At 41.9% G+C, this 25,388-nt stretch overlaps 1 protein-coding gene across 7 annotated transcripts in view; it reads left to right on the top strand.

Annotated features, from left to right (window-relative positions):
* Nucleotides 1–25,388, top strand: part of CACNA1A (calcium voltage-gated channel subunit alpha1 A) — a 363,579-nt gene that overhangs the window by 227,219 nt on the left and 110,972 nt on the right. For all 7 annotated transcript variants that reach the window (XM_073622743.1, XM_073622741.1, XM_073622739.1 and 4 more), the window contains 4 exons: nt 11,923–12,039; nt 16,315–16,380; nt 18,347–18,447; nt 21,766–21,916. In XM_073622743.1, the coding sequence (XP_073478844.1) occupies nt 11,923–12,039; nt 16,315–16,380; nt 18,347–18,447; nt 21,766–21,916 (435 nt within the window). The remainder of the gene's footprint in view (nt 1–11,922; nt 12,040–16,314; nt 16,381–18,346; nt 18,448–21,765; nt 21,917–25,388) is intronic.

Below are 25,388 nucleotides of genomic sequence, written 5' to 3'. Positions count from 1 at the left end.
ATAACATTAAGGCTGGCCATACATGGTCGAATTTCGAAAGAATTTTCTTTTGAAAATCAGAAAATTTGTGTGTTTTGTGATCCAATGGTGCCACCATTGATTTCGAAATTCGGCCAACCAAGCCTTCGATTTCACCTCATGTTGCTACAGAAAATAATTTTCATGGCTGGGAATCTTCTTTTCTTTCCAGGGAATTTTCTTTTCTTGCACATGTGCATTTCTTTTTCGATTACATTTCTCGCACGATTCTCCCATCATTGATTAGAAAATCTTTCCTTTTTCAAAACATTTCCAACATGTTCGATTACACAAATTTGATTGCCACACGAAAATCATCTGTTGCTGCAACCCACTAATGGTGCGAAATACAAAGAAAATTCTTAGATAAGATTTTCGAAAAAGAAAATTCTTCCGAAATTTGACCCATGTATGGCCTGCCTAAGCTCCCCAGTAGATGTCATTTATAAAAATATGCTGTATAATACCTTATTTCAGAGCGCCACTCGGCGCTCACTTGACTATCCGCTGGCCTCCTCTCCCGATCTGATAGCTGCAGGAGGTGCTGGGTATCCCCCGCTGACGTCAGCCGGGTCGAGGAAAGGAGGAGACCAGCGGATAGTCACGTGAGAGCCGAGCGGCGCTCTGAAATAAGGTATTATACAGCATATTTTTATAAAAGAGATCCACTGGGGAGCTTAGTGTTATATAACAGGGGGAACTATAATAGGAAAACACTGTTATTTTTAGAGCAAGAGGGGAGGATCGTGGAGTGGACAGAGCTGACAGGCAGGGAGGGGAGGGGTGAGGAGGACACAGACACAGGAGAGCAGGGCTGCGGCTGACGAAGGTACGTAAAATGACCACGGTGTCAGGGCTCAGCAGCCATGATATACCATGGTCAGTTTACAGGGGAGGGCAGAAGCTGGCAGGATCAGCCAAGTTTTTTAGGTGATACAGGGGGCCAAATTACATAGCACAAGCACTGTGCTGTATAACATGCTTTAAAGGAACAGAATATAATATTATTTTTTTAGGTTAACAAATGCTTTAATTACTGTGCCACATGCAGGAGCCTCAAATACACACATAAACCTCAGCACAAACATTTTTATAAATGAAAACTCTTCTACTACATTTGTTTTTCTACACACTACACAGAAGTCTCAAACTATTTTAATAAAGTTCATCTTCATAGAAGACTTGGATTAATGATTAATGTTAGCTCTATATCTAGTAAACACTTCCAGCGCTATGAGGTCCTCTGTATTGGAAAGCAGGAAGGCCAATAGTAATTCCGGGTACTAGGCAGATGCAGCCCTCTTCAGACAGGGTAATCCAATAGGTACTACAAAACACAAATGGACAAGAAGGTGCACGCACCTAGTGCATTACAAAAAAAAAACATTTATTCAATAAAAGTGAATACTCACAAAATAGCAACTAAAGATAGCTATCAAGCCACACAAAGCCATGCGGTGCAGACACCAAATGTCAAGAACATCAAAGGGGTGTAGAGCTGATGCATTTCGGGGACACACACCCTTCCTCAGAGCTCAGCTCTACACCCCTTTGATGTTCTTGATATTTGGTGTCTGCACTGCATGGCTTTGTGTGGCCTGATAGCTATCTTTAGTTGCTATTTTGTGAGTATTCACTTTTATCCGCTTTTATTGAATAAATGCTTTTTTCGGTAATACACAAGGTGAGTGCGCCTTCTTGTCTGTTTGTTTTTCCTAGTATTTATTGGATTACCCTGTCTGAAGAGGGATGCATCCGCCTAGTACCCGGAATAACTATTGGCCTTCCTGCTTTCCACTACAGAGGACCTCATAGCGCTGGAAGTGTTTGCTAGATATAGAGCTAACATCAATCCAAGTCTACTATGAAGATTAACTTTATTAAAATAGTTTGGGACCTCTGCAACCAGCAATTGTTAAAGCGTTGGGGTGGATTGTGGATTTACTAAGACAAAGACTGTGCACTTTGGAAGTGCATTTGCCCTAATTTTCCCCAGAGCTTCCTTAGTGAATGTGATGAAACTTTACTTTGTAAAGAATACCCAATCAGATGGAAAAAAAAAACCAGCAATTTTTGGTTGCACATGATTGGATGATGGAAATGAGCAGAGCTTAAATACATTCATTAAGTTCTGGGGAAAATGAGCGCAACTGCACTTCCAAAGTGCACAGTCTTTATTAAATCCACCCCAATGAATATTATGGTCAGAACTTGAAGTATGTAATGTACATGACTGTACAGAATGCAGTTCTCAGGTGTGATTAACATATTGTATAACACACAGAGTGCAGTGGTCAGGAATACTTAGGACAGCACAGGGCACAAAATAGTTCAAAATAAGGGGAATCTAGCTCTTGTCGTTTAGCACTGAAGCCACTGAATGTGGACCCTGAGTAACAAAGTGAACCCAGGATCAGAGGGGAGCACAAAAGAGGCTTTACTGGTTAGAAAACGTAAAAGCAGTTACCTCGTGTTACCCTCATTTAGCTAGAATTTTTACCATTTATAAGTAATCATGCTAGCAAATTTAATATTGTAAAGCAAGCCACAAAAAGTACACACATTTGTATAAGATATGTTACCTGTGGTGTACTGTAATGCCCATTCAAGTTACTAAAGTATCTTTTGTACCCCTGTTTAAATGAAAGTAACACAACTAGGCCATTTTCCATTTGGCAAAATAGAATTTTTAGTAGCATATTTAGAAAAAAACAAGATTGGTAATCAGTATGATCTCAAAAGTTTATTTCACTGCCCCGACATACATGTCACATTTATCAGGAAGCTAGAGTTATCCTTAAAGACATCTAATTAAATCCACATCTTAATCATGCACATCGTTTGAACCCGTTTCTGGTTCAATATAAAGTCAATGAAATGTGGGAAAGAGTGACACTGTTTTACTACAAATTCATACAGAATACGTTTCCTTCAGTTTTAAAATATTAACTAGTCAGCAAAGAGACTGCCTTCATATTAGTGGATAGTAGACACACTATAGTAGCAGTAGGTATTATTGAGGGGTATACAGCCCCAATTTCAATAACCTTCTCTTTAAGCCCAGCCTCTCTTTTTTTTTTTTTTTCAGCCAGTACAAACGTTCTCAACTCTCCTTTCCTCCCTTCTTCCTCCTGAAATCCCTTGCAGTCTGATTACTGAATTCTGCATGCATGAACCTTTCCACCCCTTTAAGGATTTTGATTCTGCCTCTTGCTATGCATGTTGCACTGTCCCAGCCAAACACCAGGCAGCTTCTGGGGTACCTCTAACCATGGCCACAACTATCGCTAAGCCAGAACCATTATAAACGTTATTCAGTTTTATAGCAACAATATATTCTGCAGAATTTAAAGAAGAACAATGACCCATTCACATCAGCACCTACCCCAATGGAGCATAGAATCGAATGTCCCTACCACATTTTGACAAACACACAGTGAGTTTATGTGGAAGTGTTTTGTGGTAGAATCCCACAAAAGCATGGCAAAACAATACAAACTCCAAGCCAGGCCTGAACTGGCAATTTGGCAGCTCTAATAAAAACTATAATATAATATTAAATAAGGGTTGTTGCACTCTTTGTGAACTTCAAGTGCTTCTTTTTACCCTGTTTATAATATCAGTTCAGACATATTATTGAGCTTGGCAAAAGTAGGGTCTAGCCAAAGTACTAATCTGTAAGCCAGAGTGCTGCCAGTGTTCTCACCCTTTTTTTCCTTGATTAAATATCAAGCACGCTTTACAGTAAAGATCCTTTAATATCAGAATATTGTGACAATACTGTAAATGAGACAGAAAGTAGGGGGGACATCTAATGAACTGGGCAACTTAGCACAAAAAAAAGCTTATAGCAGTTCTAACATTTCCCCCATTCAACTAAAACACGTGGTAATGCTATTGTGTCACTGTTAGCTCATTTCTTTTCACTTTCTGTTCCAGATAGAACATTATTACTGTGACAGGGAGTGAAGGTAAATCACCCCAGTGAGGGAACAGAGGCTTAAAGTCTACTATGTCCAAAGCTAAAAAAAATGTTTGCGCGAGTTGGGCTTTAACTAGAGAGTTCACCATGGGGATGATTTACCAAAGGCAAGTAGACTGTGCACTTTGCAAGGACGTTTCCTCCCAAGCTTAGTAAATGAGGTGAAGCTTCACTTTGCAAGGAATACCCAATCACTTGAAAGAAAAATAAGAAAAAAGCATGTTTGCTTGAATATGATTGGAAATTTAGCAGAGCTCACCCTCATTTACCAAGCTCTGGAGCAAATGACCTTGCAGAGTGCAAAAGTCAATTTGCCTGTAGCAGATCCACCCCAAAGTCTGACAAAAAGATACAGTTGGGAAAATAATTATTTGGTCCCCTGCAGATTTTGTTAGTTTGCCCACTTACAAAGAAATGAAGGGTCTATCATTTTTATCATAGGTGTATTTTAAATGATAGAGACAGAATATCAACCAAAAATCCAGAAAAAACACATGATACAAATGTTATAAATTGAGTTGCAGTTCAGTGACTAAAATAAGTATTTGATCCCCTACCAACCAACAAAAATTCTGGCTCCCACAGACTGGCTACAGTATGTGCTCATGTGGTACACAGATTTGTCCTGTCAATTTAAGAAGGTGCTCCTAAAGACAACTAATTATTTGTTTAAAAGACACCTGTCCACGGAATCTCTTTTTCCATTCAAACCTCACCATCATGGGCAAGACCAAAGAGCTGTCCAAGGAACGTCAGGGACAAGATTTTAGACATTGGACCCCCACAAGGCTGAAATGGGCTACAAGATCATCAACAAGAAGCTTGGTGAGAAGGAGACAACTGTTGGAGCGATTATTTGCAAATGGAAGAAATACAAAACAACCATCAATCGCCTTCGGTCTGGAGCTCCATGCAAGATTTCGCCTCGTGGGGTAAGGATGATCATGAGAAAAGTGTGGGATCAGCCCAGAACTACACGGAAGGAGCTTTTGAATGATCTCAAGGTAGTTGGGACCACAGTCACCAAGCAAACCATTGGTAACACCATACGCCGCCATGGATTGAAATCCTGCAGCGCCCTCAAGTTCCCCCTCCTCAAGAAGGCACATATACAGACCCCAATGATCATCTAAATGATTCAGAAAAGGATTGGGAGAAAGTGCTGTGGTCAGATGAGACCAAAATTGAGCTCTTTGGCATTAATTCGTGTTTGGAGGAAGAAAAATGCTGACTATGACCCCAAGAACACCATCCCTACATTCAAGCACCGAGGTGGAAACATGATGCTTTGGGGCTGTTTCTCTGCTAAAGGTACAGGCCGATTTTGCCGCATTGAGAGGCAAATGGACAGGGCCAGGTATTATAAAATCTTGGATGAGAACCTTCTTCCCTCAGCCAGAACACTGAAGATTGGTCATGGATGGGTCTTCCAGCATGACAATGGCCCAAAATATACCACCAAGGCAACAAAAGAGTGGCTCAAGAAGAAGCACATTAAAGTCACGGAGTGGCCTAGCTAGTCTCTAGACCTTAATCCTATAGAAAATTTATGGAGGGAGCTGAAAGTTCAAGTTGGCAAGCAACAGTCAAGAAACCTTAAGGATTTAGAAAAGATCTGTAAAGAGTGGACCAAAGTCCCTCCTGAGATGTGTGCAAACCTGGTAACCAACTACAAGAAACGTCTTACCTCTATGCTTGCCAACAAGGGTTTCTTCACCAAGTACTAAGCCGTGTTTTGTTTGGAGATCGAATACTTATTTTACTCACTGAACTGCAACTCAATTTATAACATTTGTATCATGTGTTTTTTCTGGATTTTTGGTTGATATTCTGTCTCTATCATTTAAAATACACCTATGATAAAAATGATAGACCCTTCATTTCTTTGTAAGTGGGCAAACTTACAAAATCTGCAGAGGATCAAATAATAATTCCCCCCATTGTAGAGGCTTTGACTAAAACTAAATCAAAATTAGTGCATTTGAGTTGACTAAATTCATTTTAGGCTACTAAAATCTAATGGGTTTAGTTAAACTGTAATGCATTATTTAAGCATTTGTCAGGAATTTCCAAACTCATTATATACTCCTGGAGTAAAAATATAATAACATGTTATTATTGATGGTATTAAGGTTTGAACATGCACTATAGACACGGACTAAGCTTGGTTCCCACTGCAGCGACTTGGGATCCAACCTGTGAGACCCCAAGTCACATGACATGTGAAATCCGATGTTAGTCAATGAGAGCTGTCTTAAAGTGGTTGTTAAGCCACTGTGATATCTTCATATAATCCTCTGTGGTTAATAATGTTAGGTGCCCCAGTGTCTGTGTTTTATTTAAAAAATGCCATTCTATGCCTGATTTCAGAGCGCCGCCTCTCCCAATCTGACAGCTACAGCGGGGGGGGGGGGGGCATTTTTTTAATAAAACACAGACACTGGGGCACCTAACATTATTAACCACAGAGGATTAATTGAAAATGTAAAAGTAATTTCAGCAGCAGGAGGGGAGGGGTGGGCACTGTCACTAGCTGACAGGCAGGGAGGGGGGGGGGAGAGGAGGACAGAGGAGAACTGCGGATGAAGGTGGCTCATAAACTGACCACGGTGTCAGGGCTCAGGAGCCATATTAAACCGTGGTCATTTTACAGGGGGAAGGCAGAACCAGGCAGGATCAACCAGGTATTTCAGGTGATACAAGGGGCCAAATTACACAGCACAAGCACTGTGCTGTATAACATGCTTTAAAGGAACAGGATCCATTTTTTTTTTTTTAGGGTAACAAACGCTTTAACTAGCACTACTGAAGTCGCTCCGACTTTAGAAAAGGTTCCTGTACTACTTCAAGGGGACTTCTATCCGACTTGTGTCCATAGACTTTAATGGAAGTCGTCTCCAAGTCAGATCCTCATCTATATTGATTTGGATCCGACATTGAAGGAAGATTACACAGGCATTCCCTGCAGTGTAGCCCCCCCCCACTTCAAAGTTGCATCAAAATAGTACTCAAGTCGCCAGCAAATCGCCAAGAAGTCGCCTGGGAAAGTCACACCGTTAGGCGCACAACTTTCAGGTTGCAGTAGTGTAAACTGAGCCATAGCCATTGTGATCAGTGGTGACCCGTCCATTAGGGGCGCACAGGCGTGTCGCCCCCCCATCCACGCGTCGAGCCCCCTGATCTACATGCATGGCGCCAGACCACTTGATTAGAGCCAAAGACTCTAAAATGCTTCAAAAAAGTGTGGGCTCTGGGCGCACCCAGTTTTGTGACAATAGCGAATGATGATTCGCTATTGTCACACTGATCCTCCTCCCAGCCAATCAGGGAGCGGGTCCTTAGCCCCATCACCCGATTGGCTGAAAGGATAGGCGATCCTGTTGGACGCCTAGGAGGAGGAGGGAGGAGACGCACGGCGGAAGCCGCCGTGATGTAGAGGAGAGGAGACGCGATAGAAGCCGCTGCCCACCGCCCCTAGGAGCGCTGACCCGACTGACTGACTGACAGTGGAGGGGGGTGGTGCTTCCGACCGGGCAGGGGTGGTTGTTTGTCCCCCCCGAAATAAAAAAACACCAGCCGCCACTGGTTGTGATATATAACTTATATATCACAGCGGTTAAATCTGTGTCTCTAGTGCATGTTCAAACCTTAATACTATAAATAATAACATGTTATTAGATTTTCTACTCCAGGAGTATATAATGAGTATGAAAATTCTAGAGAAATGCTTAATAATGCATTACAATTTAACTAAACCCATTTGATTTTAGCCAACTAAAATGATGTTAGTCAACTAAAATGTACTGGAGATTTTAGCCGACTAAAACTAAAACAATTTAGATGACTAAAATCGGCTAAAACTAAAATGGCATTTTAGTCAAAAGACTATGACTAAAACTAGATAAAAATTTGACATCAAATTTAACACTGGATATTAGCTTTTTTGCCAGAGATAGAACCAGATAGAAGATTAAGCAGAAGCATTAGCTAATATTCTTTTCACAACAGGTAGCGGAGCAATACGTTTAAATGTAGTGAAGGTTTTTCCATGCAGCTCATGTACCTGTGGCAATGTTAAGCTGGCTGTACATGACTATTTATTTTGTTCTGAATGAAAAATCTGAACCGATTCCCCCATCCGCGCATTCAAGGTGGATGTGAGAATCCTCCCCGCTGCGTCATTGTATTCTGACAGTGGGACTCTTCTGTTGTCAGAATACAGTGATCACTTCTGCAGCTGATTGGCTGGGTGTGCCGATCGAAGCAAAATTTCCGAACAAGCCCATTCGAGGAGAAGTTGATCATTAGATTGACTTCTCATGAACAGGAACGGCCTTAGATGGATCAAACTTCATCTGGTCCCTGCTGAACCGGCCTATTTTTGATCCGTCTATGGCCATCTTTAGTAACTAGTGACTTTCCAATCTACAGTCTTTAACCTTTCCTGGAAAAGCCATGGTAGATGGAAAAGCCATGGTAGATGGAAAAGCCATGGTAGATGGAAAAGCCATGGTTGATGGAAAAGCCATGGTTGATGGAAAAGCCATGGTAGATGGAAAAGCCATGGTTGATGGAAAAGCCATGGTAGATGGAAAAGCCATGGTAGATGGTTATTAAATTGCTTCCCTACCACTCTCATGCACTTTTAATACATCTCTGAGGGTCTAGTGGCAATTTGTTTTATTTGCATGCATTTTTCACTCTAGTTGATGGCCTCATCAGTCCTGCACTGACCCCAGAAGCACCTGCTTTTTTTGGGACTTACATACAACGGATCCCTCACCATTTAAGAGTAATGTAACACAAGAAAGAGGAGCGCCTGAAAATGCTTATAAGAGGGTTTCTTTGCAGCAACTCTGCTAAAAAGAATGTGCTTCTACTAGTAGAATCTCTTTTTTCTTCCGGGGATCCGTTCCATGTGCGAGTGTAGAGGGCTCACATAAACGATGTGCTGTGTCCTGTCTCCACTCTGTCAGTTACCGTAATGCACAGATTTGGTGTGAGGAGTGGAGGAACCTGAGCTCTGCATGTGCCGTACACTCCTATTGTAAAATGCCTGCTTGTTTCCAAATACAGTGCATTTGGTTTGATTCTTGGTTCTTCAATGGAAAACTCAAATCTTTTACAAAATAATTGCTGGGATGAAGGAGGCAATGAGGCCCTCTTGTGGCCTTCGCTCTGCACCTTTTTCCTGGTTTAATACAAGGGCCTTCTGTTTCAATGTGAAGTCTGCTTCAATAATTATGTCAATTTAAGAGGCTCTGTCACTAGGTACATGCATAACACTATAAAGCAGAGTGTGGAGACCATGTTGCCTTTTTTCTCAGTTATTAAGGTTTTGTTGTCTTTTGATGTATTACATAAAATCTGATATTGTTCTGTTTATGGCTTACCCAACCTATTTAAAAAAGTTTTCCTGTTAACAAGCTTCACTCTTTCTACCATCTACTAGTGTGCTGATTTCACAGCTGAGGGCCATACGTGGTCAGGAAAGCAATCAGCAGGTATGAGGGGGCTGGTTGTTCAGAGAGGCCATGCCATAGACTAGAGTTGCCACCTCATCCCTTTAAACCCGAACACATATGAATTACACAGGTTCTGAGGCTAATTAAATGCAGATAAGGCACCAAGTGAGTTTAATTACCACCTTAATCAGCCTCAGAACCTGTGTAATTCATATGTGTTCGGGTTTAAAGGGATGAGGTGGCAACCCTACCATAGACACCCATTCCATCATAAAAGTATCCATGGTATGATCTTGGCCTGAACTTTAGACAGCTCTCTGCTTTACAGTGGAGGTTAATAATTGTGAATCACTATAAGGCCTACCTAGGGTTGCCACCTCATCCCTTTAAAACCGAACACATATGAATTACGCATGTTCTGTGGCTGATTAAGGTGGTAATTAAACTCACTTGGTGCCTTATCTGCATTAAATTAGCTTCAGAACCTGTGTAATTCATATGTGTTTGGGTTTAAAGGGATGAGGTGGCAACCCTAGGCCTACCTCATGAAAAAATAATTTAACTTTTTTACTAGAGAAATTCTCAGCTCTAGCCCCATCTTGTATGCAGATTGCCGTAGAAACTCCTGGAGATTATGTTGGAAAAAGGTTAGATCTGTGATTTGATTCTGTTATTCTGTGGTGATTACAGTGTATGTAAACCCTAACAATAAACTTCTTTGATTTGCTCCCTTTTGGTCTGTTTAGTATACCATTGAAAGGGCTTTGTTATATCTGTTCAATAATTGCAAAAAATAGCTGTTGATCCTGACAGAAACCCAGTACTGAACTTTGCAGTTTATCTCAAGCATTGTTATCAGCACTACCCAGTTTAGCTCTGTGAACTACACAACATCGTTCTTTGTTATGCAGGAAATGATGAAAGGAAGAGGTGCTTAGTAGACCTAACACACTTAGTGCAGGTTCACACTTCTGCGATTACAGACATCACATGTGATTCGCACCGCACTGCTTCGCAGATCACATGCGATGTCTGTGCAATGCAAATTCAGCCATACAGATTGTATGGCTGAATTTTCATCGCATTCGGACCAAAATCGTGCAGGACCCTTTTTTTTTTTGTCCACACCAGAATCGGATCGCATGGGTGTGAACACCCATGAGTTCCGATTCCTGTCCAAATTCACAGTTCGCACTGCGATATGCGAACCGATCTGGGGGTGTCATTAACTTTGTATTGACACCCGCAGCGGTTCGCATAAGGCAGTGTGAACTGCCTGCGAGTTGTATGCGATGCGGGAACCTGCCCTAGAATCGCGCTGGTTCCCGCATTGCATATGAGTGAACCGGCACTTAATGTCCTAGGTTGACAATGCTGTTCCTCCATAGATACATTACATTGAGTGAGCATCACCTTAGGATACTAGATGTGTTACCGGGAGGATCAGCAGGTGAAAATAAAGGGGAGAAAAAAAGCCTGAAAAAAACAAATGCAACCACCACACCTAAGGACTAGTATTCTGCAATATATTAAGATTTGGCTTTTGGGTTTAGATATACTTTAGGGAAAGAGAGCGAGAGAGTAACACAGAGAGATTAATTAGTATAAAAAACATTGGTTCTAAAGCAGAAAGCATTTCTTCCATAACCTTCTATTTCAGAATTTTAGTCTGTAGCTCCCTTGACCTTCCTTCTAGTTTCTAAGGACCACATAAAAGCCTGAAACTCCTAATGCCGCGTACACACGGCCGGACTTACCGACAGAAAAAGTCCGATGTGAGCCTTTAGTTGGACATTCCGACCGTGTGTATGCCCCATCAGACTTTTTCTGTCAGCATTTCTGACGGATTTAGATATAGAACTTATTCTAAATCTTTCAGTCGGAAATGCAGACGGAGTTTAGCCCGTTGGCAAGTCCGGCCGTGTGTACGCGGCATAAATCTCTCTCAAGGTATCCTCTTAGCTTTGCCATAGCAATCGGTAAACCAGATAATACTGCAGTGGTAACTTCAACTTTCACTATTCAAAATGATTCCAAAACCCTCATAAGTGAGAAAACAAAGCACAGTGTCTTCCCTTTACCTGCCTTCCTCCTTGGAAGCATTATGTCTAGTACAAAGTGACAGGTGCTCTTTAAAAAGAACAGATGAAACAAATAAATAAAATTATTGCTAGTAAGACTTTGAGTTCTTACAAATTTTCTTACTGGATGCAAGAGTTTTCACTCTTCTGTCCTATCTGTCTAACGCTCCTAATTTGCAATATATTTGACCTCTTGCAGGAGGACGTGGGGTTTGCGGGAAAACGCAGGGACATTATGGTAGTTTGCTGCATTTACAGAAGTGTTCTTTTCTGATAATAATTTTATTTATTTATTTCGATCCGAAGAAGAAAATAAAATCGTGTCTTCCTGTCTTCACTGTATTTTTTTATGTCCCCTCCCATTTATGCTTTATAGGATAACTTTATCAACCTCAGCTTTTTACGTCTTTTCCGTGCGGCTCGTCTCATTAAACTTCTGCGTCAGGGGTATACTATTCGCATCCTTCTGTGGACCTTCGTCCAGTCCTTCAAGGTTAGCACATGTCAATACAAGAAATGTCTGAATATATACTGTATATGATCATATACTAGTGTTTGAATGCTTTGTAGTAACTGTTGGAATTTGGTCTGTAAGCCACAAGACACTTTATGAAACCCACAGAGTGTTGTAGATACTCATTACAAACTCTGTCTGGCACAAGTGCCAGAAATGGTGCTACTTGGGACAGATTCATGTATATGTTGGTAAGGTGTGCATAAATCTGTCTCAGAATTGTCTCAGAAGAATTTTTTCTGCAATGCAATACTTTCACACGTGACAGTTTATCCAGCATAGAAAGGGTCTCTTTTGCCTCCATTTTCCTTATCTCCGATATGGCAGTATTTCTTTATGAATTTGTTGCACCAATAGCGATAGAGACATGCTTCATGAATTTGGCCCTGGAAGGCATTGAATGCCTTTAGATCCAGAATAGGGTGTATGCATGCTTTGGCTTTGGGAACTGTGAACAAGTTTTAGTAGAAACTTTAAAACCTTTCCTTTTCTGAATCAATGGCAGCGACTCCATGATAAAGGAGTTATGCCTGAGCAGAATGGAGGTCTGTTTTGGTGAAGATGTTGGCAATTTTTACAACTTGAAGCAAGATGGTGTTAAAAATGTAAATTCTAGCTTATTGGCTTTATCCATGCATCAGACATGCTTTAATCCCTGGTGGCCACAAAGGGTAACAAAGGTCTACCTACTTCCTTCGAGAAGTGGGGGAATCTCCTCATTGCTCGCAGGCTTGGAAGATTTTAGGAGTCTAAGGTTTGCAAAGGAACCTCATTTTGGACTTGGGCCTATTTGTCTGAGAGTAAGAGAAGAAATCCTTCAGAAGTAGGAGGTTTTCCAGAATGATGCTTATGTTTCTTTTTCTGAGGTATAAGGGTACTCTTTCCTCCAGTGATAACTTTGAAATAGTTGTCCAGGGAGGCACCAAAACAGACATTTTCCATTAAAAGGCATATGCAGTAAGTGCACTGTTTTTGTGCAGACCAACATTTTGACCAAAGACTCTTCTTTCTGCATGTGCACAGGCAGAAAACTCATTCTGGATATGAGATGTACGATATCCACAGGCCCATCAACACGGTGGTGTAAGACAACAGACATGCTTTCTAATTGTTTTTAAAACCGAAGGATCGCTTAGAATTGACATTAGTCATATTCTTGGACCATTCCCCCAAGGTTTAGCAAATTAACATGACAGAAATGACAGTTCGCAAAGCAGGCCTAGTCAGGGAGAACAAGGACTTGAAAAAGGTTTTTAGTCTCTTGTCTACTAAATCTTTAAACAGTGGAAGTCCTGAACAGAAATGGTCAGTGTTTTGTTTAAGCAAGAGATGAGAGGCTCCACAATAGGAACCAATCCCTTCTTAATAAATGCCTCTTCAACAAGGTATTGCTAGGCAAAATGCTAGAATAACTTATCAGAAGCAGACCAGCTACCGAAAAGAAAAGGTTCAGTAGAAAATATACTTGGAAAGTATTGACAGGTTGGGTGATTTTAAAGGGGGGGGGGGTGAGACTGGAGATTTCAGATGCAGGTTGATCCATATCCAGACATGTATACGCCACATCAATAAGAACTAAAATTGTATCTTTAAGCCTAGGAGTTACGTCAGTAAACTGAACTTCCTTGGTAAAAAATCAACCAAAAAATGAAAAGGTTACACTCCTCGTTGTCCTCTACTGTGTGTGCAGAAGCAGCTGCAGGACTATCAGAGACAGACAGGTGTGAAAGAACGCTTGCAGGCCCCCTTCTGAGTCGGCTATCATGGCAGAGATTATTTTACAAAACATCTGACATAGTTGCAGAAAATTCTTCCCTAGATAATGCAGTAGAGGAAACCATGCCAGACAGAGCCAATGAAGAGTTGGAGGAGTGAGTGGATTCAAGGCTGTTGCTTTCAGGTTCATGGGGAAGCACACTGCATGCTGCCCCAGGCCTGTTAGTGGATTGTAAGCTGGAAAGGCCCAAAATACTTCTTCCCTTGTGCTTATGATCCACCATACTGCTAGTTTGCAAATGTGAGACAATTCCCATCAGGGGGTACTCACAATTCAGCTGCTAAGGCAGAAGAGGTAGTATGGCTGTCTGTGACCACTGCAGGCAAAAGCACGAAGGATCGACCCTGTTCCTTGCGAGGAGCCAGCAGTAATTCACCTTGTGAAATACACCACTCCTAAAGCACCCCAAAGATGCTGCTTGCAGGACTTTTTTTAACGTCCTGCCGGCGCAACGCCCCAGTGTGAAAGCATTCAGGCTTTCACACTGGCACTGCAGATGAGGCATTTTTCAGGCGCTTTACAGAGGTTATTTTTAGCTCTAAAGCGCCTGAAAAATGCCTCCAGTGTGAAAGGGGTCATATAGAACATTTTTTTGTACAAAGTTTAGATGAGTTTAGGAGAGTTTTAAGTTTTTTCTGCCAGTAAGCTCCAATCAGAAGGGTTTTTTTTTTTCTGCCTCTAAACATTAAGCTAAAAATCTGTAATCGTCCTAATGTGCATGGACACATAGGATAACATTTAGCTGCTTCTACAGGCAGAACACAGAGCTCCCGTAGAAGTAGCTATTTTAAGCCAGTGTGCATGGAGCCTAACTGGCTGCACACAGATCATTGTGGCACAGGAGCAAAATAGAGCAATATAGAGGATGCATGCAACACATTTAAAAAGTGTTGCAGCCAACAGAATCTCCAAAGCATAAGCCCATAGAGGAAGCAGCAGGAGACTAATTCCGCGTACACACGGTCGGACTTTTCGTCTACAAAAGTCCGACGGACGCCGACGGACCAAAGCCGGCTGACAATCCGATCGTGCGTGGGCTTCCCCGGACTTTCAGTGGACTTTTCCAGCCGAAAATCTGACGGACTTTAGATTTGAAACATGCTTCAAATCTTTACGTCGTAACTCCGCCGGACCCAGAAATCCGCTCGTCTGTATGCTAGTCCGACGGACAAAAACCCACGCTAGGGCAGCTATTGGCTACTGGCTATCAACTTCCTTATTTTAGTCCGGTGTACGTCATCACGTACGAATCCGTCTGACTTTTGTGTGATCGTATGTAGGCAAGTCCGTTCGTTAGAAAGTCCGCCGCAAGTCCGCCAAAAGTCCGTCGAAAGTCTGTCGAAAGTCTGTCGGATGGTCTGTCGGACTTTTGTAACCGAAAAGTCCGACCGTGTGTACGTGGCATAAGAGACACAGCATTTACTGAAATGATGGTGTGGAGAGTGAAACAGACACAGCAACAAGGTATTGGAGAGTCTCAATGCAGGTCCCAGTGAAACAGGTTACACTCCAGACAATCGTTGCCATTCAGTTGGGCATACTCGCAAAGGAGTCTTCAGGAACAGGATTGTGCCAGCAGTTGTATCATTATCTACCTGTAAAGAGGTTTATGGCTAACACAGTACACTGGGGGTCTGGAGAGTGCCACAAGCAGAGCCCAGTGCCCTAAGGTTACACTTCAAACAGGGCCTGTGTCTTTATCATGGTGGGGTCCAGGTATGGCATCAAAGGCAGTGTTGGCAATCAGCGTGTTTAATAAAAATGCAGAAATGCAAAAGGAGCTCTTTTTGCTCTACAGTGAATGAACAATCTTGACTGAAGAAAAAACATCTTCATAAAAAGGGATAAATGTTGAGTGAAATGAGCGTCCTTTATCCTAGGACTCTAGCAAAATCCTGAAGCATGGGTGGAAGGGGTTATACTGGCTGATGAATAGCTTTTGTTTGCCAGTGTACAATTCTTTTGTATGTGGCAATATAACCCAGTCGTTTCAGAATCCTTCTGTATTTCTGACTTTGTTTAGCAAAAAATAAAAACACCAGTGGTGATCAAATACCACCAAAAGAAAGCTCTATTTGTGGAAACAAAATGGTAAAAATTTTGTTTGGGTACAGTGTAACATGACCGCGCAATTGTCATTTAAAGTGCGACATCGCTGAAAGCTGAAAATTGGTCTGGGCAGGAAGGGGGGGAAGTGCCCAGTGTTGAAGTGGTTAATGAATGATAAAGAAAACATGTTAACTACAATTTACCTCACCTCACTTCACAAATTAGTACATTTCATCTATACCAGGTTGTCAGATACAGTATTTAAATTAGGTACATAGCTTGCAAATAGTGGACGACGTATGTCAGGCTAAGCTGGGATGATCTGAGTAATGGATCTCTGTGTATTGAATCTTCCTCGTATGAATGAATGCTGGCTTTTTTTGTATCTATTTAGCTAATTCTTACCTTCCCACTTTTTCCCTTCACAGGCACTGCCCTACGTCTGCCTTCTGATTGCTATGCTCTTCTTTATTTATGCCATTATTGGCATGCAGGTAAGTTCTACAATTTGTGTGCGTCTACTGATATACCAATATATTTGTCTACTCCTAACAGCAATGTCGTTTACCAATGGCGGCACAGTGGCTCACTCATTACCACCTCTGCCTTTCAGCGCTGGCGTACTAGGTTCTGTTCATTGTCTGTTTTTGTTACCCACCTATATTGTATGCGGGTTGACAATATGGCACTGTGAGAATTTACTAAGACTGGAGCAGCCACAGTCTAGAGCATCTGTGCTTGAGAACCAGTCACTTTGCATCTGTCATTTTCAAAGATTTAGGCTACATTCAAATGGCTGAATACTTTCAGCCAGGGGCAGCTGCCGGTAAGAAACAGTAGATTCTTGCCTGTGTTTGTAAATGCTGCTTGTACATACTGTGTGGGACCAGCATCAGCGATCAGATTTGTACTCTGTAAAAATCAGTAGCAGGTGCCACTGCTGGACCCTGAACAAATCCTCTGTCCAACCCTGGATACAGCCAGTGCGGACGGCAACCAAACGTGCAGTTAGTATGCAGCAGACAGTGTCATTAGAGCAGTAGATGGTGTCAGTAGAGCAGTGGACATGTCCGTAGGGCAGAGATTAGTGTCAGTAGGACAGTGGATGGTGTCAATCAGTAGAGCAGTGGACGTGTCAGTAGGGGAGAGGTTGGTGGTAGTTGGAAAGTGATTGGTGTCAATAGAGCAGTGGACATTGTCAGTAGAGCAGTGGACGGTGTCAGTGTTTTTTTATTTGTATTATTTTATTTTTTACAATTGTATTTTTTTATTATTTTTTTACAATTGTATTTTTTTAATTATTTTTTACAATTGTATTTTTTTATTATTTTATACAATATTATTTTTATTATTATTTTTTATTATTATTTACAATTTTTTAGGAGCCCTGTAGGGAGGCTTTGGTGAAATATCTAAACAGACACCTGATACACCTGATGTCTCACTTTTGAGACAGTGAAAGAGACTGAGGACAGAGAATCCCCAGTTTTAGCCTCAGCTGCACTGGACAGTGAATGAATGGGAAGTGCTTTGTGCTGAGCGGCTTCCTGTTCATTCACAAACTGAAGCACAGTAAGCACAGTTTACTATGCTTCAGTTATAAATAAACACCACAGTGAGTGAATGGTACTGATCACCCATTGTGTTCATTCAAAAAAGGAAGGGGCCAATAAATTACATATTTACCGGCTCCTTCCCCAATTTCCATCCTGAAACATCCCCCACAGCCGGCAGGGCTGCGGGGGGAGGGGAGCGGGGGGGCCAGGAAAGCACCCAGGGGGCAGGGCAGCCAAAAGATAAGGAACAGGGACAGGAGGGGCGGTCGGGGACAGCTTTTACCATAACCAATCCCCTTTCCTCCTGCAGCCACTGAATGCAGGTGGGAGGGAGAGGAGAAGAGATGGCTTTTAACGGCTGCAGGAAGAAAGGGGATCATTACTAGTAAAATTCCGGGGGTCGGCAAGGAAGGATCGCAATTTAGCTGTCACCTACCCATGATTGAAGGGTAGATTGGGATCGATGGGTTATGGACTCTCTAAACATGGCTAAACCTGCGTAAACGCATATTAATGTAACTAAACGCTGCACGTGCTAAACCCGTTTCAAACAGAAACATCTAAATGCAGGAAAACATGATTTGCGAGACATAAAATTAGTTTATAGTGCCCAGATTAGACCACCTACATTTAGAAAAGCTAAACACAGAAATTGCCAGCATGAATGAGGTCTAACGCCAAAGTCAGGTCTGAGAATTTGTATTTAATGGCACAAGTTGGGAAATCCATCAGAAGAAATGGGCAACAACAAGAATGGCATTAGTGAACACTAGATACATACTATGTTCATTCCTCAAAACATGCTACCTGGTGAAATTGCAGGTTGAAATATGTATTTTAAGGTATAGCAATCATCTTTCTACATCCACTAAGACACCTTGGTATTTCTTTCCTTACATGGCAGGTATTTGGTAACATTGCTCTAGATGAAGAAGATGAGGACACTGCCATCACTGAACACAACAACTTCCGCACGTTTTTCCAAGCTCTCATGCTACTTTTCCGGTGAGCCTCTGAACTGTAAAGTTTAAACTATAACGTTTGAATTCACCTTTTCTGTGCATTACCTCTGCATTCTTTATATTCTCATATCTTTTAGAATCATCTAGTTTTATATTTATTGTTGCCAAAATGTTTTTTTTTTTTTTTTTTTTACTTCATTAAAATAATGTGTGAAACTAGTAATTCTAGTTTTGGTATTGCAGATTTGCAATTACCTGTGTTTTTCGCTGCCCGTTGTAAAATATATGACATAGTATTTATCAAGAATTATTGTTTTACCAGTTGAACCTGAAAATGTTGCCACTCAGTGTGTCAATGCAGGCAGTGGCGGCTGGTGTTCCACTTTTTTTTTGGGTGGGGCAGCAAACAAACCCCCAATCCCACCCGCCCCCCACCAGCCCAGCTTGCCAGCTCCGCTCGCCAGCCCCGCTCGCCAGCCCGGCTTGCAAGCCTGTTTGCCAGCCCCGCTTGCAAGCCCGCCAGCATCGCACTTACCCCATCCAGGTCCCAGGCAGCTTAGGCGGCTTCTCCTCCCAGCCTATCCGGTCGCTTCTTCTCCCAGCCAATCCTGTCTCAAAAACCCCCGTAGAACGCTATGCGTCCCGCACCCTGCATAGAGATTAGGGGCTGGACGCATAGAAATTAGAGGGGGGGGGGGGGCAGGCGCCCCTGCGCCCCTTATGCAGGGATTTCCTGTAATGATGACCGATTGCCTCTGTGCTTTATACTTGGACAGGGTGAGTGGTCTTGTATCCATCCCTTGCAGTCTTGTAAAGGCTGCACCAATGTGGTCACATTACCGTTGCCTGGGCACCATCAGTCTTTGTCCATCCAGTCACAACCCCTTGCAGACAGACCCGTGCAGACAGCCACTCAGTCACACTCCTTTGCTACAGTGCCTTGTGAAAGTATTCATACCCCTTGAAATTTTCCACATTTTGGCATGTTGCAACCAAAAACTTAAATGTATTTTATTGGCATGTTATGTGATAGACCAACACAAAGTGGCACATAATTGTGAAGTGGAAGGAAAATGATAAATGGTTTTCAAAATTTTGTACAAATAAATATGTAAAAAGTGCGGCGTGCATTTGTATTCAGCCCTGCTGAGTCAATACTTTGTAGAACTACCTCTCGCTGCAATTACAGATTCAAGGCTTTTTGGGGATGTCTCTACCAGCTTTGCACATCTAGAGAGTGAAATTTTTGCTATTCTTCTTTGCAAAATAGCTCAAGCTCTGTCAGATTGGATGGAGAGCGTCTGTGAACAGCAATGTTTAAGTCTTGCCACAGATTCTTAATTGGATTTAGGTCTGGACCCTGGCTGGGACATTCTAACACATGAATAAGCTTTGATCTAAACCATTCCATTGTAGCTCTGGCTGTATGTTTAGGGTCATTTTCCTGCTGGAAGGTGAACCTCCACCCCAGTCTCAAGTCTTTTGCAGACTCTTAACAGGTTTTCTTCAGATTGTCCTGTATTTGGCTCCATCCATCTTCCCATCAACTCTGACCAGCTTCCATGTCCCTGTTGAAGAAAAGCATCCGCCACACATAGCGTCTTGCTTTTAGGCCAAGAAGTTAAATTTTGGTCTCATCTGACCAGAGCACCTTCTTCCACATATTTGCTGTGTCCCCTACATGGCTTCTCACAAACTGCAAACAGGACTTCTTATGGCTTTCTTTCAACAATGGCTTTCTTCTTGCCACTCTTCCATAAAGGCCAGATTTATGGAGTGCACGACTAATAGTTGTCCTGTGGACAGATTCTCCCACCTGAGCTGTGGATCTCTGCAGCTCCTCCAGAGTTACCATGGGCCTCTTGGCTGCTTCTCTGATTAATGTTCTCCTTGCCCGGCCTGTCAGTTTAGGTGAACGGCCATGTCTTGGTAGGTTTGCAGTTGTGCCATACTCTTTTCATTTTCGGATGATGGATTGAACAGTGCTCTGTGAGATGCTCATAGCTTGGGATATATTTTTATAACCTAGCCCTGCTTTAAACTTCTCTACAACTTTATCCCTGACGTGTCTGGTGTGTTCCTTGGCCTTCATGATGCTGTTTGTTTACTAAGGTGCTTTAACAAACCTCTGTGGGCTTCACAGAACAGCTGTATTTTTACTGAGATTAAATTACACCCAGGTGGACTCTAGGTGACTTCTGAAGGCAATTGGTTCCACTAGATTTTAGTTAGAGGTATCAGAGTAAAGGGGGCTGACTACAAATGCACACCACACTTTTCAGATATTTATTTGTAAAATATTTTGAAAACCATTTATTATTTTCCTTCCATGTCACAATTATGTGCCACTTTGTGTTGGTCTTTCACGTAAAATCCCAATAAAATAAATTTACGTTTTTGGTTGTAATATGACAAAATTTGGAAAATTTGAAGGGGTGTGAATACTTTTTCAAGGCACTGTATAAATGCAGAGTGAGCTCCCAGTGCACCAACCATGCTCTACCCAACCTGCAACCAAAATCTACCCACTATCTCTGACTGGTTAATGTAAGCAAAATCATGGGAGATGTAACATTCCAAGCATGGCCTCTTTCCAAGGGAAATTATGTGGTGCACAGGGAGATGACCACCAACAACTCAGCACTATTCATAGGCTCTGGGTATGCCTGTGATGATGTCATCTGTGAGTTCAACAAGCAATAACTTTCTTTGCTTAGTCTCATTCACAGTTGACATTAGGAGAAACATGCAGATTAAAAAAATAAAACCATGGTGCCTAATCATGGTATGCTGACTGTCTGTAGGAAATAACGCTATGGAGATATGATTATATCTGTATTAAAAGTCCCTGACTGTCATAGTCCTTCTGTACCATGGGCAGCGGTAGGCGACTTTTCATGTTAACATTCTCCTTGCCAGTGTCAGTCTTTGGAAGTTTTTTTAGTAACCTAATAGTCTCATGACAATTTAGTTTAATTGAGTAAATTGTATTTATGCTCCTATTATGTTTTGGCTATTATTTGAGAAGCCACTTTAATACGAGAGGTGCAAGGTTTGTTTGGTTTATGTTTCTTTTTTTGTTGTGTGTTTTTTTTTTTTATATTATTTGATCATTTTTGATATTTAGTAATTTAGTTGATATTGTTTTTGTTTGTATGTATAACTATAGAAATAACAATACAAATTATTTGATTAAAAAAAATAAAAAATTAGTCTCATGACAGTGGTAAAAGTGGGTGTTGGGTAGAGTTGTGGACGGGTTTGTGGGTCAGTAGAACTAGACTCCCAGGGTCTTTGATACAGGGGATAAACATATATTGGCATGTTTGTATAAGTTCATGATGAATCTTTTATCCTACAGGAGTGCCACAGGAGAAGCATGGCATGAAATCATGTTGTCTTGTCTTAGTGGGAAGCCCTGTGACTCCCTGTCAGGCATTAAGGAGAAGGACTGTGGCAGTGAATTTGCTTATTTCTACTTTGTGTCATTCATCTTCCTCTGCTCGTTCTTGGTGAGTAAGAAGGACAATAACCAATAACCCCTTCATTTGTCTGATAACAGTAAGCTGAAATCTGATTGGTTGTTATGGGTTACTGCACTCTGAACATGATCCATATTCAGTATTTTGGCTCAATAAATACTCCATATGCAATGCCATCATCAAAAGTGGGTAAAATGCTGAGGGTTTTTTTTTCAAACACTTTTTATTAAGTTTACATTTTTCTTACAAATATGCAAACAAAGCAGGACACAAATATCTATACAGAACAATAGATTTGTATACCTGTATACCTATTTGTGTCATGCTTTGTTAAGTGTAAGAAAAATGTAAACTTAAAGCGGAGTTCCACCCTAAAAAAAAATTTTACATTATAAGACTCCTTTCAACCTAGAAAAAATAATTTGGAGGAATTTTTTTTTTTATACTTACCAGAAAGGGCCTGTTGCTATGTAGTCCTCGTAATCTGCCACTTCCTGGTCCGCGGAGCTTCTCGAGATTTCCTCCCTCGCCTGTGCTCCTGGGAAATGATGACACATCTTTTCCCAGGAGTCTGTGGGAAGTACTGTGCTCGGCGCTACGGCGCCGTTGAATCGCGCATGTGCGAGATCGAGAGGTGCATGCTGGTTACCCAGCATGCATTTTTCCCAAGGTATTCCAGGAAGCAATCTCGATTGGGCTTCACATGCCCACATTAAGGATGGAAACAGCCACAAACGGAGGCATATAAGAGAACAGTAAGATACTTATATTTTTTAACAAGCGATCTTGATCATTGTATAGTTTTTTTTTAAATTTCATTAGCAATAATGCTAGGATGCAAAAAAAATAAAAACATTTTTTGCCGGAACTCCGCTTTAATATAAAGTGATTGAAAAACAATCCTGGTTAATATACTAAAATATACAATGTTTTAAAATGTATGTATATAACTGTAATAAAATATACAATGTTTTAAAATCCTATATAATAATAATTATAATAATAATAATAATAATGTAAGTACCACCAAGATACTTATTTTAAATTAGTTACAGGTAAGCACAGATAGCTACAGGTAACCACTATCGCAAATACAATCAAAATTACATTAAATGTGTTATACAGAAGTTGTCAATAACATTCATAACTTGCCAATATGAGACAATATGAGGTTAAAAACTGACAGCTCATAGTTCATTTCTATAGGATTATGTGTGTTGGGGAAAACATAGGGGGTTATTTACTAAAGGCAAATCCACTTTGCACTGAAAGTGTACTTGGAAGTAAAGTCACTGTAGATCCGAGGGGGACATGCAAGGAAAATAAAAAACAGCATTTTAGCTTGCACATGATTGAATAATAAAATCAGCAGAGCTTCCACTCATTTCAGATCTACCCCTTAGATTTAGAGCGACTGCACTTCCAAGTGCATTTGCAGTGCAAAGTGGAGTTACCTTTCGTAAATAACCCCCATAGTCTTCTCTATACTGGCTTCATGATAAATATAATTTTCAAAAACATTTAAAATCAACAAAAACATTTACTTATTTATTCAGCAATCTTTTTTTTTTTCACTTTAATAAAATATTTATTAAGGTGAAGAGGGCCATCAAGGCAGCAAAAGACAGAAGCACATACCCTCTGGTTAAGAAATTGGACATGATTGCTAGAGTGCTTGTAGGCCAACAACTGTGCCTTCATTGACCCATCTAATCTATTTAGGTAAACAGTAGGGCAGCACAGTGGGGGAGATCGCCAAACCAACATCGCTTGTGTTGGTATGGCAATTTGTCCGTTTTTTTTTTTCTGTTCAGCACGCTGGTTGAATGAAAACAAAAAACTAGTAGTGTATACCAGTATAAGTAAAAATAAGTAACAAAAAACTGACAGCCTAGGTGGGAGCCACTGTACTAACAATCCAATGTTATTGCAGCGATCTCCCCTGCTGTGCTATTGTGTTCTGACAGGGGGACGGCCCCTCCCGCCATAACACTCCTATCAGCGCTCTCAGCCATTGGCTGAAAGCCCTGATCAGGAGATGGTCGGCAGACCTCTTTTGGTCATCAGCCTTCGACAGAAGCCCGCTGCCATACACACGGGCTGAATGTCGGTCAGTTTCTATTGAACCGCTCGATGCTGGCCGACTTTCGGCCCATGTGTACCAGGCTTTAGTTTACATTCCCGCGATTGTCAGTCTATCTGCTGATTGGCTGAATAGGGTATCAGTTGTTAGGTCTAGATCAGGGGTGGGCAACCTTTTGAGCACAGTGTGCCGAAAAAAAATGTTTTCTAAGAAATTGAGCGTGACGATTTTATAACAAAAAAATTTCAACTTCACACTCTCAATCACGAAAAGGATTTTTTATAAAGTAAATGCTGTAAACTACTTTAGTAGTGAGAAATTAACATCCTGCACTCTCACACCTCAGATCAGCCCCAATTCCTGCAACTCCACACCTCAGCTGAGGCCCAATTCATGCACCTTCATAACTCAGATCACTGTCCCCCCTGCACATCTGCCCCACCACTGTAACCCCCTGCACATCTGCCCCACACCGTACATCTTCCACACCACTTTACTACCCTGCACATCTGCCCCCCCCCACTGTACCCCCCGGCTCATCTGCCCCACCACTGTACTATCCTGCACTATCCTGCACATCTAGCTCTGAGAAAGGGGGTGCGCCCCCAAAATGCATTAGCTGTACCCCGTGTTCTGTGCATGTCCATGCACTGTGTTTATGGCCTTTTGTCAGTTGCATTTTGTGAGTACCCAATTTTATACAAAAGTTTCTTATTATTAAACTATCTCTGGTAATGCACTAGGTGTGCGCGCATTCCATTTCTGTTTTTCTGCACATCTGTACCCTGCACATCTGCCCCCACCTCTGTACCCCCCTGCTCTTCTGTTCCACCACTGTAACCCCCTTCTCATCTGCCCCATCAATGTTACCCCTTTCTCATCTGCCCCATCACTGTACCTCCATGCACATCTGCTCCACCTCTGAACCATCTTCTCATCTGTCCTAACACTGAACTTATCTGCTCATCTGCCCTACCACTGTAACCCCCTTTCTCATCTGCCCCACGACTGTACCTCCTGCACATCTGTCCCACCTCGGTTCCCCCTGCTCTTCTGCCCCACCATTGTAACCCCGTGCTCATGTGTTCCACCGATGTACCTCCATTCTCCTCTGCACCCATCTGCACATCTGCCCCACCTCTGTACCCCCTGCTACTCTGCCACACCGCTGTAACCCCCTGCTCATCTGTCCCACCAATGTACCTCCTTTCTCCTCTGCCCCAACACTGAACCCCCCTGCTCATCTTTCCCACCATTGTAACCCCCTTCTCATCTGGCCCAACACTGAACCCCCCCTGCTCATTTGTCCCACCACTGTAACCCCCTGCTTTTCTGTCCCACCTCTGAACCCCCTTCTCATCCCTCCCACCACTGTACCTCCTGCACATCTGCCCCACCACTGTAACCCCCTTATTCTTC

This window comes from Aquarana catesbeiana, linkage group LG03 (genome assembly GCF_042186555.1).
Source record: "Aquarana catesbeiana isolate 2022-GZ linkage group LG03, ASM4218655v1, whole genome shotgun sequence".
Taxonomy (NCBI): domain Eukaryota; kingdom Metazoa; phylum Chordata; class Amphibia; order Anura; family Ranidae; genus Aquarana; species Aquarana catesbeiana.
This window is presented reverse-complemented; position numbering and strand designations above follow the sequence as displayed.